This window comes from Brugia malayi (assembly GCF_000002995.4).
Source record: "Brugia malayi strain FR3 genome assembly, contig: Bm_v4_Chr1_scaffold_001, whole genome shotgun sequence".
In the NCBI taxonomy this organism is placed as follows: Eukaryota; Metazoa; Nematoda; class Chromadorea; order Rhabditida; family Onchocercidae; genus Brugia; species Brugia malayi.
The window spans coordinates 3,064,167-3,082,016 of NW_025062475.1; the positions used below are offsets into that span (position 1 = coordinate 3,064,167).

At 27.3% G+C, this 17,850-nt stretch overlaps 3 protein-coding genes across 3 annotated transcripts; 2 read left to right on the top strand and 1 right to left on the bottom strand.

The window, feature by feature from the left end:
• Positions 1-703: 703 nt before the first annotated feature.
• On the top strand, positions 704-2,636 carry Bm6636 (uncharacterized protein; the record flags this gene model as incomplete). The annotated part of the gene is made up of 5 exons (XM_001893330.1): positions 704-802; positions 938-1,156; positions 1,292-1,561; positions 1,944-2,267; positions 2,403-2,636. The coding sequence occupies 5 exons, from the start codon at positions 704-706 to the stop codon at positions 2,634-2,636; spliced, it is 1,146 nt and encodes a 381-aa protein (XP_001893365.1).
• Positions 2,637-6,132: 3,496 nt separating this feature from the next.
• Bma-ttll-4 (Tubulin-tyrosine ligase family protein) lies at positions 6,133-9,558 on the bottom strand (the record flags this gene model as incomplete). The annotated part of the gene is made up of 12 exons (XM_001893331.2): positions 6,133-6,426; positions 6,622-6,736; positions 6,859-6,971; positions 7,115-7,232; positions 7,386-7,592; positions 7,764-7,892; positions 7,981-8,063; positions 8,280-8,471; positions 8,662-8,849; positions 9,059-9,165; positions 9,254-9,317; positions 9,483-9,558. The coding sequence occupies 12 exons, from the start codon at positions 9,556-9,558 to the stop codon at positions 6,133-6,135; spliced, it is 1,686 nt and encodes a 561-aa protein (XP_001893366.2).
• Positions 9,559-10,899: 1,341 nt separating this feature from the next.
• Positions 10,900-12,286, top strand: Bm453 (Uncharacterized protein; the record flags this gene model as incomplete). Its single annotated transcript, XM_001893332.2, has 4 exons — positions 10,900-10,921; positions 11,094-11,237; positions 11,504-11,622; positions 12,023-12,286. The coding sequence occupies 4 exons, from the start codon at positions 10,900-10,902 to the stop codon at positions 12,284-12,286; spliced, it is 549 nt and encodes a 182-aa protein (XP_001893367.2).
• Between the last annotated feature and the right edge of the window lie 5,564 nt (positions 12,287-17,850).

Consider the following 17,850-nt stretch of genomic DNA (forward strand, 5'->3'; position numbering starts at 1 on the left):
TTAGATTTATACTTACTTATGCACTGCTGCTTTATGTACATTGTTTTGATATATAAAAATGTAATTAAGTTGGTGTTTGTGGCATTGTTTCGGTAGACTATCATATTCATTCAGATCCGTTATCAATATTTCCACAAAAAAATTTCAACTATTCCACTCTTTGGGTAATAACATAGGGAAGACAATCCTAAGCAAATTACGAATATCTGTCCACTTTAGTTTAGCAGTTGTCAAATCCATCCAGTTGTTTCTGTTTAGAACATGAATCAACCATCTTTGCTTTCCTAGTGTCTTATGTTGTCAGGTTTTAGTTCTTTCAGCTAAATTCTTTTCCCTTTATTTACACTATTTCTTTCGTTAATTACAAGGATTTTTTGATTTCTTTTTGACTTGAATCCTATGATTCAAGTCTCACATTTGTATCTTTTGATGCAGATCGTCAAGTTGGCAAAGAGAATCCATTGCCACTACCATTTTGATCCATATTTCATCAGTATTTTCTTTACTGAATAACGGGATTTCTTTGGAATGATCTCAAGATAATTCTGGATCCGACATAAGTTGTCCTGAAGAATGTGCGCAGAGCTGGAAGTGTTGGTATGATGGAATGATTCCTGTATCTTTTTACCGCTGATGATCTATTTTTTCACTTTCACTATTGATGATCTTTTCAACTGTTTTTCATTTAGGGTTTGTTGGTGCTATGGGCAAAAAAAAGAAAGATTTCCCTAAAATTAAGCTGAAAGTTGGAAAAAAATTGAAGAAAACTACTGCAACTGATACACGAATTCAGTCCAAAAAAGTTTGTTTCTTTAATATCTGGTAAGAGTGAAACTATTTAATTCAGGTTATATTCGGATTATTTATTATCAATGCACAATTCTATATTTTATATAAAATTATAAGTTTAGAAAAATATCTTACTTAAGCGTTCTAGGTTGTACTTGTTGAACAGTTAACGAAAAGTGACAACCATTGCTTATCACATCGTGGCTTATCGCTAGAAGAACTATGTCGTCAACTTGGTCATTATAATTTAAATATCAGACGAGATTCAGTAATTGGTGTAAAGCAGTTACTTTCTTCACATCCGGAACTCATATCGAAGTATTTGCATGTATTAATACCAGCTGTCGGACGTCTAATCGCATGTGATGTAAGTTTTATAAACGACAAATACTATTCTTTAAGCGTTTAATTCAAGTTATTTTGAGATTAAAGTTATTCTTATTTTTTTCTCGAAATTTAATAATAAACTTCAAATGGGGCATCAGTTATCAATTGATTTCAGAAGAGCGATTCATCATTTCATGCTCAGCTACGTAGTCTTCTGGAATTATTATGCACAACGAATGCTTCGACGATTTCATCCCATTTCACTCTGTTAATGGCTCATACTCTTCGAGCTTTAACACATCTCAGAATGGGGGTACGAATTTATGCGCTTACCATTTTAACGCTCATAATGCGAACTTATCCTGGTCTTTGTCGAAATAGTACCGATTTATTCGATTCATTCGTGGAATTTCTGAATAGTAAGAGAATTCCAGCAAACAAAAAGGTTCTTGGATTTTTTTTATTATGATGCTTGAAATTTGAGGCTTGAATTTGGTAAGAGCAAACATTTTTCAATTTTTTTGAAATATTTTGATTTAAATACTCCACACATTAGGGGGTGGAAATCTCATGCCAGCTGTTTGAAAAAGAAAGGATTCATAAGAAGATAAAAGTATATATTTGTTCAGTGCAGAAAATAGGTTATAAATGTTTACTATAAAAGGAAATGTATATGTTTGAGCTCTAATTTATGTTTCTGCTAATTGTAAATTTAAAATGAAATTAAACTAAAAAATAAAACTGTCCGATATTTTAATTGCTTTCATATGGTAAAAAAATTTTTTTAATGTCTTTCATGCAATTGACTTGATAACTTTTCTTTTCAGTTGTTACTAGATGGTGTTCATGCTTTCCTGCAAGCTTTTTTGGTAGAGGAATGTGCGACAATTGGACCTCTTCATGTTGCATCGTTTAGCATTCGTAATAAGCATCATACCAATATTAACTTAGCTTCAACCACTCATCCTTTGATTGATTTTTGTGTGCTTGGTTCACAGCCACAACAATCGTCAAAGTCATCACTTTATTCACCTGAAAAATTTCTCTTAGCACTTTCTGGAATTGTTTCACTATTTCTAATGAGTGCATCAGAAGAAGATTCTTCTGCTAATGAAAAAGAGTGGGCGGAAATATTTGGAGTGTTAAATAAAGTAAGCTTTTAGAAATATTTGGTGATACATTAAATTAGGTTTTTTAGTTAAATGATATTCATCATTAATCCAGGTTTCAATTGAAAAAAGTTCTAGTAACACTGAATTCTTATTTTCAAAAATTTCAAGTTGCAGGTATTATTACAAATTCGTGCTTCGTCTCAAACTACTCAGTTCGAAGAAGAATTAAAAAAAATATTGTCCGGTATCAACTCTTTACTGAAAAAAGGAAACCTATCGCAGAGAATACACACTTTACTGCATAAGCTGAATTTGCCTAATGATCGATTAATTCGAAAGCGTCAAAAAATGATCAGTGATTCTCAATTGCCATCATTAGGAATGTGCAGTACTACAATTATTCCATAAGAGTCTTTGAAAGGAATTGGGTATGAAAATTGACTTGAAAATGATTCCGACCAGTATTTAAAAATTGTTGCATATCTTTTCTGACCTGTACTGTCAGTGATTGTTATATCTGGTCTGAAATTCGAATGATGAAGTAGTATAACGTAGGAAATTTTGGGTCATTATTTTGAAGTTTTCTTTTGACGGTATGTTAGGCTTGACGATTAATTTAAAAAAGGCATACAGAGAAATATTAGTTTTTATTTAATTAATAATGAAGTCTCTATCGTGATTGGTTGACGTAAAGTCTGGATAAAACGACTCTTAGAATATAATATTAATTTGTTTGAGATTGTTTGCAGATTGTCGTTAAATAAAAATTGATGGAATGTGGAGGGAGTATAACTTGAAGCTTTTGAAATTATTGTTACTAAAAATTGATGCTCGATAGTGATTTTGACTTTTTATGTAGTGGACATTAGCTTACAGCAAAATGGATGATTATAGTGATTCAAGTCATTCTTAAATGATTTTTATCCTATATGGCGGGTTTATAATATTATGTGAATTGCTTGTAAGAGTGATTGTCATATTGGAAAGGCTGTGTAATATTCCGACACTGCAAATAAGATTGGTTTATAATAAAAAAAAAAAGCTAATTAAGAGCTAATTGAATAACTTATAACTTCCTAAGCAGGGATTTGAGTTGTCTGATTGGGCAATCAAACTTATATTCGGAGTAATTTTAGATGAGCTCACTTTATCTTCTGATGAAGCTAAAAGTTGATATTTAATAAAGTATAACATTCTAGACAATACACATAAACTTAATACGATTGGAGATGTTGAATAAATAATTTCTCACCTGAAATATAAAACTGAAATAGTTTTATATTTTTGTAAAAAATATTCATATAAGACATTTTTAGTCTACGTATTCCTATTTTATGAATTTAATGCAAAATTATTTTGACACATTATAAAATTGGTTGTACTGAAAGAAATATACTTAATGTGCCTTTCTGTGTAGATTAAATTTGCGTACAGTCATTTAAGCATTTCTATTATTGTTACATTGTTATGTTTTATTTTCCAAAAGGAAAGAAATAAAAGTATGATTGAATACTTTAACTTACATTTACATAGAGAGCTTTTTGAGAAATAATTAGAGTAATTTCTCAGGATTATTTATCGTACAGTTATCTTACAAAGTATGAACAGAGAATGGAGGCAAATATTGAGTTATAATATGTATTTAAAGATTAAAAAAAAAAAAAATCTAAAGGCTGAAATAGTGATTGCATTTAAAAATGGCTTTTGATATTGTTCAAATCATTCTTCCAAAACTTACTTAATACTTTGTGGTTTTTCCTTCTCATTAATTTTATGTCACATCATTGAGCCTTGTTATATATCATTTGAATGTTATGTTAGCATTTTAAGAATCATTTAGGTTAGTTTCAAAGTAAAGCCACTTGACCAAATTTTCATTTGATTACAGTGGAATTATTAAAGTATGAGAAATAACTAAACGATTGAAAGTACAGTTAAATCACTTCTTTGTAATAGAAATGAAACAGCGGTTGGAGAGAATTCAATTAATTATTGGGAGCTCAGAAAAAGATGTGAATCACACGAAATCCTTCAAATTTTATCTTTGTTGAGTTGTACCAAACAGCAAAAAAGATTATACTATAGTTTCAATTTTTGATATTTTGCCTTTGTTTCTTTCTGTGTTTAAGATTAAAAATGAAGTAGTGTTTCTAATTTTAGAACATCAGTTTAAAGTTTATTATATTTATGTGTGACTTTCCTGACTGGTATTGGTTAGATGTTTTCCCACAAGTTGCTGAGATTACTATTCAGATGTTACAACTTATCAAGCAGTCAGCTACCTTTAAGTATCACTTTCTGAAGTATGAAAGTCGTCAAATGTCACCCGAGACATATCAGTTAGATCTTCACGAGAGGAAGAAGAGGAAGAACCAAATGTGATCTGAAATATTTGGTTACAATTAGTTAAAGTGTTGTAAAAACTTCTTAGCATGAATCAAGTATTTATAATTTAAACTTCCCTTCTAAATCACTCATTCGCTGGTTTAGAAACCAGTTAGAATTTATCGAATCCAAGGTCATATATTTTAATGTAACATTTCAAAAAGGCACTCCATTAAAATGAATATTTATTATATTCAGAAAATGTGTCAAAAATAAGCAAAATAACAATTTACAAAGCGAAATGTTGTTGAAACTCGAATTAAAGTGGAATTTGACTATATGAAAAAGAGTGATAAGTTAGTGAAACAGATAATGCAATGAAAGGCGCACAATATCATCAGCTCATCCAAAACATAAGTAATGTAGTATGCATCTTCAAAATACAAATGGTTAAGGAAACATAAGAGAGTAGCAATACAGAATATTTGACACAATTCTTTATCTTAAAACAGATCAAACTATCACCAAAATTGAAATTTCACCAAAATATAAACCGATCAAATGATAACAGAGTGTGTGGAAATAAAGGCTTGAAATGAGAACACATATGTAAAGAATTCCAGCCGAAATCTAAATGGCTAAAGGTTATTAAGAAGTTTACGAGTTCAAGAATACAACTAACAATTCTGCCATGCAAAATAAATAAATATGAAGGTTTCTTATCAAGTTTAAATTTTAATATGCTATGATATTAGATATAGGATTCTCTTCGACAATCGCAGATAGCTTTAATTTTTCCAGTGATGAAAATAAAAACACTATAGTTTGCAAAATATGCTCTTGTCGAAATAATTCCTAAGTAATATGGATTCAGAATATAACTGTAACATGAAATAGTTGCCACACTTTAGTTTTAAAGACTGATTAAATGTGAAAACAGTTACAGTTTTACAAATAAATATATAAATGTCTTGCACTTCTTAGATTTTATCAATTATAATGGCGGAAACTTTATTTTATTAGAAATAATTCTTCTTTAGTGTGGCAACTTCATTACTGAATACTCTAACCTTCTTTAAGAATAAGGAAAAATTTTTCATTCCAGTATTTTGGAACTTGATAGCATTTTAAAAAAAGAAATGATGCACTATACTTTGAAACATATACTATAAGGCAAACACTAAAAGGTAAGTAGTTAGAAAATTTTGTGGCATAGATGTCACACGATACTCTGGCAGAGAAGAAGACATTCGAAAATGTTACCAAACAAAAGCATGAGGCATAAAATTTATATAATAAGTCAGATCAGCTTCAATATAATATGAGCAATATGAAAAGCCTGAACACAACAACCTGTATAACCTGTATAAGAGGAATATTAGATGGACTGACGTAGTAAAAGGTTGTACTATATCGTGAAATAAGCTTGATAAGCATGTTCACGGTCAGACCACACTAAAAGAAATTTCTGTTACACTAATGCGCAACATGCTATTATTTAACCCTTCAGAACCATAGCTGGCAAAATAAAATCAAATTTTGGGTTGAAATACAAAATTTTTAAATTTGAAATAACCGCTCAGTTCGCATTTTCAAAAATGTCTGTATCAGCCAGATGTTCACTTTTACTCGAAATATCTTCCAAAATACCTATGCCAATTTCACGCCCACGTGCCTCTTGCTCCACTTGCCATTGCGCCAACAACAAATTTGAGTAGGTCAACGGACTATTATAGTACTTGACGTAATCAATCGTCTCAGCGGTGGGAAATATGAGGTCGAAATTACCGGAACGATCTAATTCGTCTTCAAATTCAATCAAAATTCGTGCGTCACAACCTGTCAGTTCATCCAGTATCCTTCGATCAATTTTCTATAACTTTTTTTAGAAGGATTATAAAAATCCACAGTTTCAATAAACTTTAAAAATTGAGAATTTGTAAAAAGAACCGAAGTATAGTCAAAAATCTCATGATTTTTGTTAGAATAAGAAATAAACTGTCACATATTATTAATCTACCCACAGATCAAGGATGTATTACTGCAATAAAACAAATATATCTCTCACTCTATTTCTCTTAAAATATTCAATATGATGTCGCTCCTTCTTTAAATCTTCATTGCTTTTATTACCGTCAAATGATTTTATGCGATAATCCATAGATAACGTATTACTTCTATCCCTGAAATATTCATAGAATTTGCAACATTTTTTTTTTTCTTTTAAACATTAAGCAATGAATAAGCACTTCATACTATTTTCATACATAAGATTTCCAAAAATAGAACTTAAAAGCGTACTCACATCACATCCGGTGGAATCTGGATACCACAAAGATTCAGTACGTCCTTTGCAAGCGTTGTTTTGACGGCTATATCTGTAGGTGTTGCGCAGTGCAATGAGGGTGAAATATTTACCTAAAAATTATTAGGTCGAAACTTAGCTATTGTATTTCTTTTGATATATTTAAAAATCAACTTCAAATGAATGCTTCCATTTCGAAATTCTGAACTGATTTTAGTCAAAGAATTTTTTTGATAAAAGTGTAAAAATATGCTACCTCTAATAACCAAGGCCTGAGAGTGTCATCAAGTAAAATATCCATTCCATAAAGCTCATGGCTTGTGAAAGTATACAAACTGTGTTTTTTTTGATGTATCCGAATGTGATTTTCACAACTAAAATAAGATTATTTTTAATAACTTAAAATATATAGTACTTTTTAATAAAAAATTAAGCCTAATTAAAAAATTTACTTGCCAAACAAAAGACCAAATAATACAAGTTCTTTTCGATCTAAGCTAAGACCAAGAGATATCAGAAAAAATTACGCAAGGACAGCTTTGATAATAATATCCTTAATCCTTGGTTTAACAACATCTACATCTATATGTTCAGCTATATGTGTCCAAAAATCCGATAATTTCCATTTCGGCACAGGCGTCGTACGTTCGCCTGCTGACTGTGCCAACTTATTGATACTATAGTTCGTCAAATGCATAAATTTGTTTGACATCGAGCTAAGTGCAGAAGAATAACTGCAAATATATTAATCTATCTTTGCAGATATGTAACTTGTAGCAATCTTAATTTTTCAAAATTCAAAAAAAAAAAAAGAGTCAAAAAATTGTTCCCTTTGTATTTTCTCTTTGGTTCAACAGAAAAAATTGAAAATTTCATAAAGCTACACAAAAAGAAAAGAAAATTACGGGATACTTGCGAATCGAACAAGGCCATCATTGTATAAGTATATACGTAATGGATCAAGATTTGTCACATAAACGTATAAACGTAAATCAAATTTTGCTGAATTAATAATTAACGGCCGATGAATATAACTAAAAATTATAATTATACTTTTAAGAAATTAAATAGGTTTTTAATAAACATAAGTTCCACAGAAAAATCTGCAAGATGAAAACTTACTGCTGAGCAACAAGTGGTGTTTTTTTTGGAATTTGTTTAATTTTGCTAGCAATACTGATGCCTGTGCCTCGAGCAGATGCAGGCTATAACAAATAATTTTAAAGCATTAAGAACAACTTTAAATTCATTTTTTGATTTCTGATTACCAAATGCGTAACTTTTTACGCTGATTAATAAAGCAAGAAAATTTTATTACATAAATAACTACAATGCAAAAGTATCGAGATCATTTCATACAGCAAAAACACAGTCACTACTGGATGTTTTGTTTACAGAATGCAAAACTCAAAACAGTATACCGGTTTAAGTATGACGATATGAGGAGTATTACTGTTAAGGTAAGCCTTCAATTTCTTTACATCCCGTGGTAGAACATAAGTTGTTGGCATAATGTGATATTCATCCAAACCCCACAGAGCAATCATTTCATTTATGTGTTGCCAAAGACGATCCTTTCGTCCCATGTGAAATGCACCAGGAAAATGATTAACCTATTAGCAATACTGATTTAGTTAGATTATGGCAAAAACTTGAACTTAAAAAAATCCTAATCAGAAAAGTTAAGTAGCTAGCATGAAATTGGAAAACGTTAGTAATAATAATAATTTAAAATGCTGGATTAATTACAAAAAAACAATAAAGTCTTACTACTTATCTAGCACAAACACAAAGAAATGACACCTTCTGATATGGCTTAATTGCTCGGTACTGAGTCGATTTTAAGTGTCGTCCCCAGTAACCAATCCAAAAGTTCGATTCATCAACTATTGTAAAATGACTTGCAGCAAGGCTTTGTCGCATAACAATAGGTAAAAGACTATTTTTACACCACATTAGTGTTGAACGAATCGCTTTGCTCGGTTTTGTAACTGCAACCAGTAATTATTTCAGCTAAACCAAGACTTTAAAACTTATAACTTGAAATCTCACAATACAATCTTCGAAGTTCTTTTTTCATAAACTTTCTTTTTTAAAACGCTAGTTAAAACAACTCTGACGAATGTAGATCCTGGCGAAAATTGAAACTAAATTTGTTCTGTCAATTCAAGAACAATTGATATTAGTATTGAAAACAAACCTTTTGATTCCTTGCTATAAAATCGTATTGTCGGAGGCACATTAGAAAATAAACTAGGACGGAGAAAAGGTTTCAAGGCTGGCGGCGAGGATTCGCCAGTAGTACAACTGTAAAAACGAAAAAAAAAAAAAGTTTACATGAAAAAAATTAAACTAAACAATGAAATAGCGTTATGTAGATGGAAAATTTAACTACCTGGTTGTACAAAGGCAGTTTGTAACAAGGCAACTGAGACTGCATATGTCGTTATCTTTCTCTTCTATAAAAAACGTGATTACACGAGCAAAAAAAAAAAAAAAAAAACTCTTCCTATCAATTACCTAATAATTTCTTCCTGTCCTTTTTATACTGGATTTCAAACAACCTTATGAAAATACACTATTCAAATAAAAAAAAATCAGAAATAAAATGGAAACTAAAGTACCGTCTGAGGCAATAGATCTTATAGGCTGTTGTTCACCGTAGGAAGACGCTGCTGATGATATCGAACAACTCATCATACAAGTGATTTTAATCCTGAATGAACATAACTGAATATTGTCAAAGGATACTGGAATGACGAAGATAATCCAAGAATTGTCCTGAAATTTTATAATGATTTACTTCAAAATGTATGAAAAAGTGAAAAGAAATGAAAGATGAGAAAAAGAGAAGGATAATGAAAAAGCAAAAGATCACGATACAAAATATCACATTTCACAGATCTCAAAAATATCATCTTAACATTAGGAATAGGAAACAAATAATAATAAGGTAGAGGAATGCATGTTCATTAAATTAAAACTAACTATATGTTAAGCAAACAATTAATTCATTTTTGAGATACTTCAATTCATATTTAATTTTCTGTCTTTCTAGCTAGAGGTTATTTTCATTATCTCTTTTTTTTCTATCCGAGAGATAGCATTACTTTGAAATTTGATATATGAAATATGCTAAATATAAAATAATGACAGTTTAAGAGCGAATTAATCGCTCACTGCTACAATCCTTTCAATCTCATTTGTCTATTTCCAACTAATCATTTGTTAACAATTTTTTTCATTCCTTTCCCACTAACTACGTATATTCTACGTAAGTTAGTCTTTCTAGGTTACGTGATTAAACATTTTTAGGTTAAGTACCGGAAAACTAATTCCGGTTATCATACCAAAAAAAAAAAAAGTTCAAAAGTGCATAGGTGCGCGGCCCGTGAAAATTAGAGGAGTTAGCATATTAGGAATGATGTATTTATAATCGTATATTTCAATTTATTTGTCGGTTAGTTTTTTATTCTGAATTAATTTTAGGTGCCAATCGATATTTAATTAATTAATTAGTTAATTAATTAATGCACTGCTTCATATTGTTGAATATCGTTTGATGAGGTTTTCTTTTGAGAGACTGAAAATACTAAATGAATTAATTACAAACAGTTAGCATATTAGGAATGATATTTATGTTTTATATATATTTCAATTTGTATTTAAATTTGGATTTGTGTTTTTTTTGTGTTTAAATTAACTATCATTTTAAAACTTTATGATATTTTCTCGATTTATCGACCTATTCATTCGTTTCTCACTTGTAATAACTGAAGTATATTGTCAGAGTGTTCAGTTCAAGTCTTTTTTTTTCTGTTTTTTCCTCTTTTTGTTTTGTTTTCAATATTTGTATATCATAGGATTGTATCTTCACATGCTTCAACCAACTCTCTTCACTATTATATTTCAAAAGAGTTATTAGAAGTGTGAAAAAAATAAAAAAGATTCAAAAGAAAATATAACTAAATCAATCAAACTATACAAATAATAAAATATATTCAAATTAACTATCATTTGTGCTATTTATAAACAAACAAAATGGTTGACGCAATGCACGCTGGTAGTATTTTTTATAATAAAAGAATATTTGCAATCTTTGGTAAATGAAAATTTCAATAGAAAAGCCAACAAATTGCAAAATTCAATTTCGATAATTTAAGAAATCAAAAAAAAAAAAAAAAGAGAAAACAAATCCATAAAAATATCTTAATTGTATTTTTATTAAATTGCAGCTTTTATTATTTTTGCATTTGTTATATCTGCAACAAACGCCATAAGATGTCAAATTTATTTTCGTCGAGGAAAATCAGCATCAAAGATCAATGAAACAGAGGATTGTGAATCAAGCTCTTGCTGTTTTACAGCTGAATTACATCGTAAAATGCTAAATTATAATCTTTTAATTTATCTGATCACATTTTATCTTTTAGATAATCCTCATATTTTGAATTGAAAGAAATATTTTAATTTAAATATGTAAATATTGCGAAAATTTTTTAAACAAAAGAAAATTCCTTTCAGCTATAATTTTATAATAGCATAAAATGAAATGTAAAAATGTAGATTAATCATATCATTACGTTTACATCTCTTTAAAGCTAGTGTATATTGATGATAAAAGATTACAATGTGGTAATTTTAGACAATCGTCACATATTCCAAATAAAAGGTTGTGATGCAGATGATATACAGGATGATATGTTAATTTATGTTCCATCACTTACTGGAAAACCATGGGAAAATATCATGGAAGCATGTTTGGTATTATTTTTTGTAAAGATTTTTTCTTAGAATTAAAATTGGATGAAAATTAATTTGTAGTTGAATTGAAATTATTTAGCTTGTAGAAAGGAAGGAATGTCATTTAGAAGGTTAAAATTATATAATTTTTAAATGGATAGGCACAAATTACAATTTATATAAAATGAAAAAAAAAAAAAAAAAACAACATTTATTACTCTTAACAAGAGCATTATGATGCATCCGTTGATAAGTAAAGCGAGGAAAATCATTTGATCACTTTAAAAATATCACTTTTAACCATTAAAAATATCAAATTTTAGCTTCATCAGAGGATGAATCAGAAGATAAAGTGAGCTCATCTAAAACCCTTCTGCATTATACTTTAATAACCTAAAACAAGCAGAATAATTCAATTTAGGCTAGCGAATGCAGAGTGCATAATGATTTATTAGGTGGTAAAGGTGAAAGCTATTTATGCGGATGTGATACGGACTATTGCAATGAAAAATCATTTCAAGATACATTTCCACGACTTAAAAATAATAATAATAATAATAATACAGCATCTAAGGCTAGCATGTTAAATGATAATTTATTTCGGTTCATAAGTGGAAGTGGAATAATAATACGAGTATTTCTTTTAAATAACTATTCATTTTCACCATTTGAAAAAATAATTTAAATTATTGTGGTAATGAACAGATATGATTATTAACTATAATTTAAATTCATTCCCAAATAAATACTATTGTGGGCAATTGATATGCAAATTTTTAAAAATTTTCGTGGCAAAATTTAATTTAATTTTATTTTTTTAATATTTTTATTGAATTAGGATCATCTTATTAGGCTTTCGATTTAAATTATTTATATTCATAGAAAATAAAGAGTCATTTGTTAAATAAAATATATGTGCTAAAGATGTATAATTTTATTGAGTATGATACTTAAATTCCAAATTGTATTCAAAAAGAAATTATAAAACTTTATTATACTGTGACAGGAATAAAAATCATTTTATTCACGAAATGGATTAGCATAACACTACATATGATTCTTGAAAGCAAAAATTTCGATTTCTGTAGACTGAATCATTCATCTATCAAAATTAACATTCCTAATTATTATCTAATGAGTATGAAAAAGTGAAATTACATTATAGCCATTCATTAGAACTTTTAGGGAGAATTTTTGCTGTCACTGAGAAATATTTCAGTGAATTAAGGAAATCATTTAGCATGGAATGAACTGAACAATTTTGTTATTTCAAACAACCGATAATATTATCTTTGATGAAATTAGATATGTTAGCAATGCATATCTGATTTCGAAAGTATCGGTATAGATTGAATGATCATGTGATAAATATAATTTCAAGAAACTTTTACAATATATCTTTAATTTCAGTTATTGTGTTTGATAGATTTAATAACATCAGGTGAAAATTTGGAACTTCGAAGTATAATATTTGGATGAAAAATGCAAATATAAAATCATTGCTTTCATTCATCGTTAAATTTGTCCAATTAAATATTTGTAGGAAAAAAATTAATTACCTGATAACGATAAAAATTACTTTACTAACTGTTGTTTCGTTGCTATTTGAGGGATAATAATTTTTAATTCTTTTGATTCTTCCTGTAAAATTCATTTGAAATGCTAGAAATAGTCATTTTGCTTTTGATTCATTTGCGAGCGCCATTAATTGAATATAACATTGAAAGGAGAAATATGATGCATATTACTTGAAGATTTTGATGAAGCGAAGCAGTTGAATGTGAATTAAAATTAATTTCATAATAGAAACAAAAAAGCTTATTTTATGTTTCTTTTTTTTTTTTTTTTTTGTTGGATAGTCTTATTTGAAAGAATGACAAGGTAGAAAGAAGTAAAGACCTATCGTCAGATTAGTAGGAACGAAATTGAAAAATGAAATGGCGTTATTGCTAAACAAGCGTAACAGATTAGCAAAAAAAAAAAAAAAAAAAAAAAACACCCAAATAAAATAGCGCAAAGCATCAATCATTTATTTCTTTTTACTCTCTATGATGTATATAAGTTCAAAAAAAAAGACAAAAAACAAAAAAAAAAAAAAAAAAAAAAAAAAAACAAAGATAAAAATAAAAAAAAAGTGAAAGTATGAGAATTTAGTTTTATGAAAGAAAAGCTTTCTAAGATGAGCTGGAATTCAATGCAAACCGTGAAAAGGTGGAATGATTGCTGTTAAGTTAAATTTTTACAATTTAAATTCAACTCATACTAATGAAAAAAAAAAAGGAACGAAAGACTGAATTGTTAAGAGGAAATGTACACATTTCAAAAAATATTTTTACATCATTAGAACAACACTAAAGCTAAACATACATATTACAATTCCAGTTGTCGAGAAAAAGTTAAGAGTATTACTACTATAATACTACTTACTACTATTACTGCTACTACTAGATACTAGTACTAGTATTACTATTAATAACTATTACTTACTTACTAGTATTACAATTATTTCAACTATTACTTTTTATTATTTACACAACACTTATTTTAACTAGAAAAAAGTTACAAAAGAATAGATTCTTAAATGAAATAATACTTAAAATGTTTAAGGAAGAAAGATTCAAATTTTCACTATCATTTAAGTATTTGAGAGATAGATGAAGGTAATGTAATAAATGAAATTTAATTAATTATTGATTTATGATTTTTTGCTGTATAGTCAGTAATATATTTGTGGCAGCAAAAAGAAAAGAAAAATGATATTTATGAGACGGCAATTTTAAAGAATAAAATCTTAAAATTTGTTTTCATTTTTTTTAGAGATGATTTCATGCAAAAAAAAGAAAATATCTGAAAGTTTTGTTTTTATTTTTTTATTTTTTTGTTTTTAAAGCAACAAATTTAAGAAAGGATGATATGTAGATGTTTAACATAGGAAATATAAGTTTAACTAGATTTAGTGGACTGAAATTTTAGAGGAAAATTTTTAGAAAAATTTAAACGAATAATTAGAAATTCACAGATAAATGCAGAAAGAGTAACTAGTTTTACAAGTTTTACAATGAATGGTGAAAAATATATGTGGATAAGTAATGATTAATAATTAAATTAGTAAATTTTGAGAAGTAAAGCTTTTAAAATGTTTGATGATGAAGGAACAATTTTCAAGTAAGTTTCCAATGATTTTACTCTGTAATAAGTTCATATTAAACGATTTAGTATTTGATTTCATCTTCAAATTAATTAATTATTCAAATTAATAAAATCGAATTTAGAAATGCTATTACTATACCCAAATGATAAATGAAATAAATGCTTTCAAAAGTATTTGTAATAAAAGAGAACACAAATTATTTAGATTAAACATTACATATGGATTCATTTTTAGATTTTTTTTTAATTAGCACATACATTCTAGAATCATTTGAAAATCTCATCCTTTACTTTCCAAATAATTTCACTAATTTATATACAAAATGTATGAAAATAATTCAAAATTTCTCAGCTATAAATGATTAAAAATAGCTTTTTTAGCTATTTTGATAACTTTTTAACTATTAAAAAGTAGTATTTGAAGATGTATAAATTTCACAGATATATACAAAATTACGTATGAAAAAGACAAGATTTTGTGCCAAAATAACTTTCGGCGCCTAAAAATCGGTGAATTGAGCTAATCATGGCTTAATTAATTATTATTAATAATTATTAGCTAATTATTATGCTCTATTAAGTACAATGTATTTCATATGTTCATTTCAAAATCATCAATTACATGACAATGTATAAGTTATTCAAATATTTTATGGATATTTTTAATAAATATGTTGATATGCATTTAGGAACAGTTAAAAAGTATCACCAAATTAATAATTTCAATTTTTTTTTTTTACTTCTCGTTTTCAAATTTGAAGAAAAAGTAGTTTTAGCCTTTGCTCTATTCACAAATTAATTAAATGAATTAAGACTAGTAATGTAATTAGAAAGAATAGAAAAAAGAAAGAGCTAATGGTTTAATATTTTATTCTAAATATTTTGTTTAATTTTGCAATTAGTTTTTAATTTAATTATTTAAATTATGGGTTCCAAGAAAAAAGAGATCCATTTATTTGGAGTATCTGAAATAATTAACAAAAAAAAAAAAAAAAAATCAAATAACCAATATGAGTACTATCAATAGCGATAACTAATTGTTTCATATGATTATAATTGATTGATTTAGATAGAAGTAAATTAAATCTAACTATTTGTTAGGAAATATTAAGACTCATCTATTAAAATTAATCTTTAACACTAGCATATGATTTTCCTCTTCTTCTGTCATATTTTAAATTCATTCTCTGACAATTATTACATTTCTCAATTCTATAGTAAATTTAAAATGTCTTCAATATTACTGCTAAATTATCTAATAAAATTTTATTTATTTTTTATTATTTTAAGATGAACTGGAAGAATTTCGCCATTTTCTCATCCTCATTACATCTTTTTCTCCAATTTTCTTATTTTTTAAATTATGATTAACTATTAAAAATTGATCAAGACAAGGCTAACGCTTATAATTCAATCAACAAGTTCAATACCAACATCTGTTTCATTCTCTTTTATATATAAAGTATCATCATTCCACCACAATAATTCTATCGTAACTCATTCAATCATTAATTTCAATAGCAATCATTCTTGAAAATTCGGTGCGCCCTTAAAGTATTACTTTGCGACATTTGCGCTAATAATATAATATATATCTTAAGAGTGCGATAGATGAAAAGGAAAAAGAATATTATGATGGAATGAATAGTACAAAAAAAAATGAAACCATTATAAAAGTTATCGTTTCTTTCTCTCTCTCTCTCTCTCTCCCTCTCATCCATCTTTCCATACATTCTTTTGTGACATCTAACAGTTGTGTCAATATTTAAATTTAATTGTTTGTGCATATCTTCTATGTGTAATTAATCATATATATTAATTTACCGCCTAACATCTGCGCTTTTGCTTATTGCTAACACAATAATAACACTTTCTATTTCAACTTTTTAGTTAACTTATTTCTTAACTTTTTTCATTGCATATATTTAATTTCACATTGATTTCTTTTTTTCTTTTTTTTTTGTGATACAAAAAATAGGTGAAAATAAGACAATTAAAACAATTCATTTTCACTTAAAATTTAATGTTTCATAGTTGCAAATGAGAAATTCAATTTGTTTGATTTTAATCAAAATTTAAAAAAAAAAAAAAATTATAAATAATGCATTAAATATCATTGTTTATCTAAATAAACTATTCGTCTTTCATATCAAAATTATTGTTTCATTAACTTTGATTAATACTCGTGATAAATATGTGATCATTTGAATTATATTTGATGTATCTGATAAAATATTTGTTAAATGTTTTCGTTTTTAACATTTCTTTAATTATTCATTGATTAAAATATGAAAAAAAAGAAAATAATTCATTTCTTTCTGTGGCAATACTAAAATATAAAATGGAAATAATAGATATGATAATATGATAAGAGAGAAAACGAGCTACATAACTCATTCTAATATTTTATATCGTTTATTTGGATAAGATATGAATTTATTAACAAAAGTGTGAATGAAACACTACTTTTTCCATTCAAATTATAATTGCATTGAAATTGAAAAATGAGTTTAAAATTTGTTTTAATTATAAGCAAATCAATGATAATAAGAAAATATCTTCTCTAATCAGTCAATAAATCATATTTATCATTCCAGTTTTCTTTTTTTTTTTTTTTTGTCAATTGTTGTAAAAAAAAAGAAACATAGAATTGCAATGAAAATTGGTAATTAATTATAAAAACTAGTAGCATGACTCATTCATTGAAGAATTCTCTCGAATTATCAGAAGGTAATTAGAAAGATTAGCAAATCACAGTGAGCGCAAATATGCCAACAATCTTCCAGAAAATTGTAATTAAAAAAAAGCTGTAATTAGCTATGCCAGCAACATTTCAACATTTACAAAATTCATAAATCATTGCTAACAATCATTAAAATTCTAGTATTTGATTGATTAATTAGTTAATTAATTGATTTCTACCAAACATTTTTCAGATATAAAGCAACAATAATGCTTTAATAGTTTACTTCGATTTTAATTTCAAAAGAGAAAAGCTTTAAAAAAAAAAAAAAAAGAAAAAATTTCATTGAATCGAAATAGCTGTAGCGTGATTGAAAGAATTCAGATAATAATAGGTTTTGTTGGCTTTTTTAAATT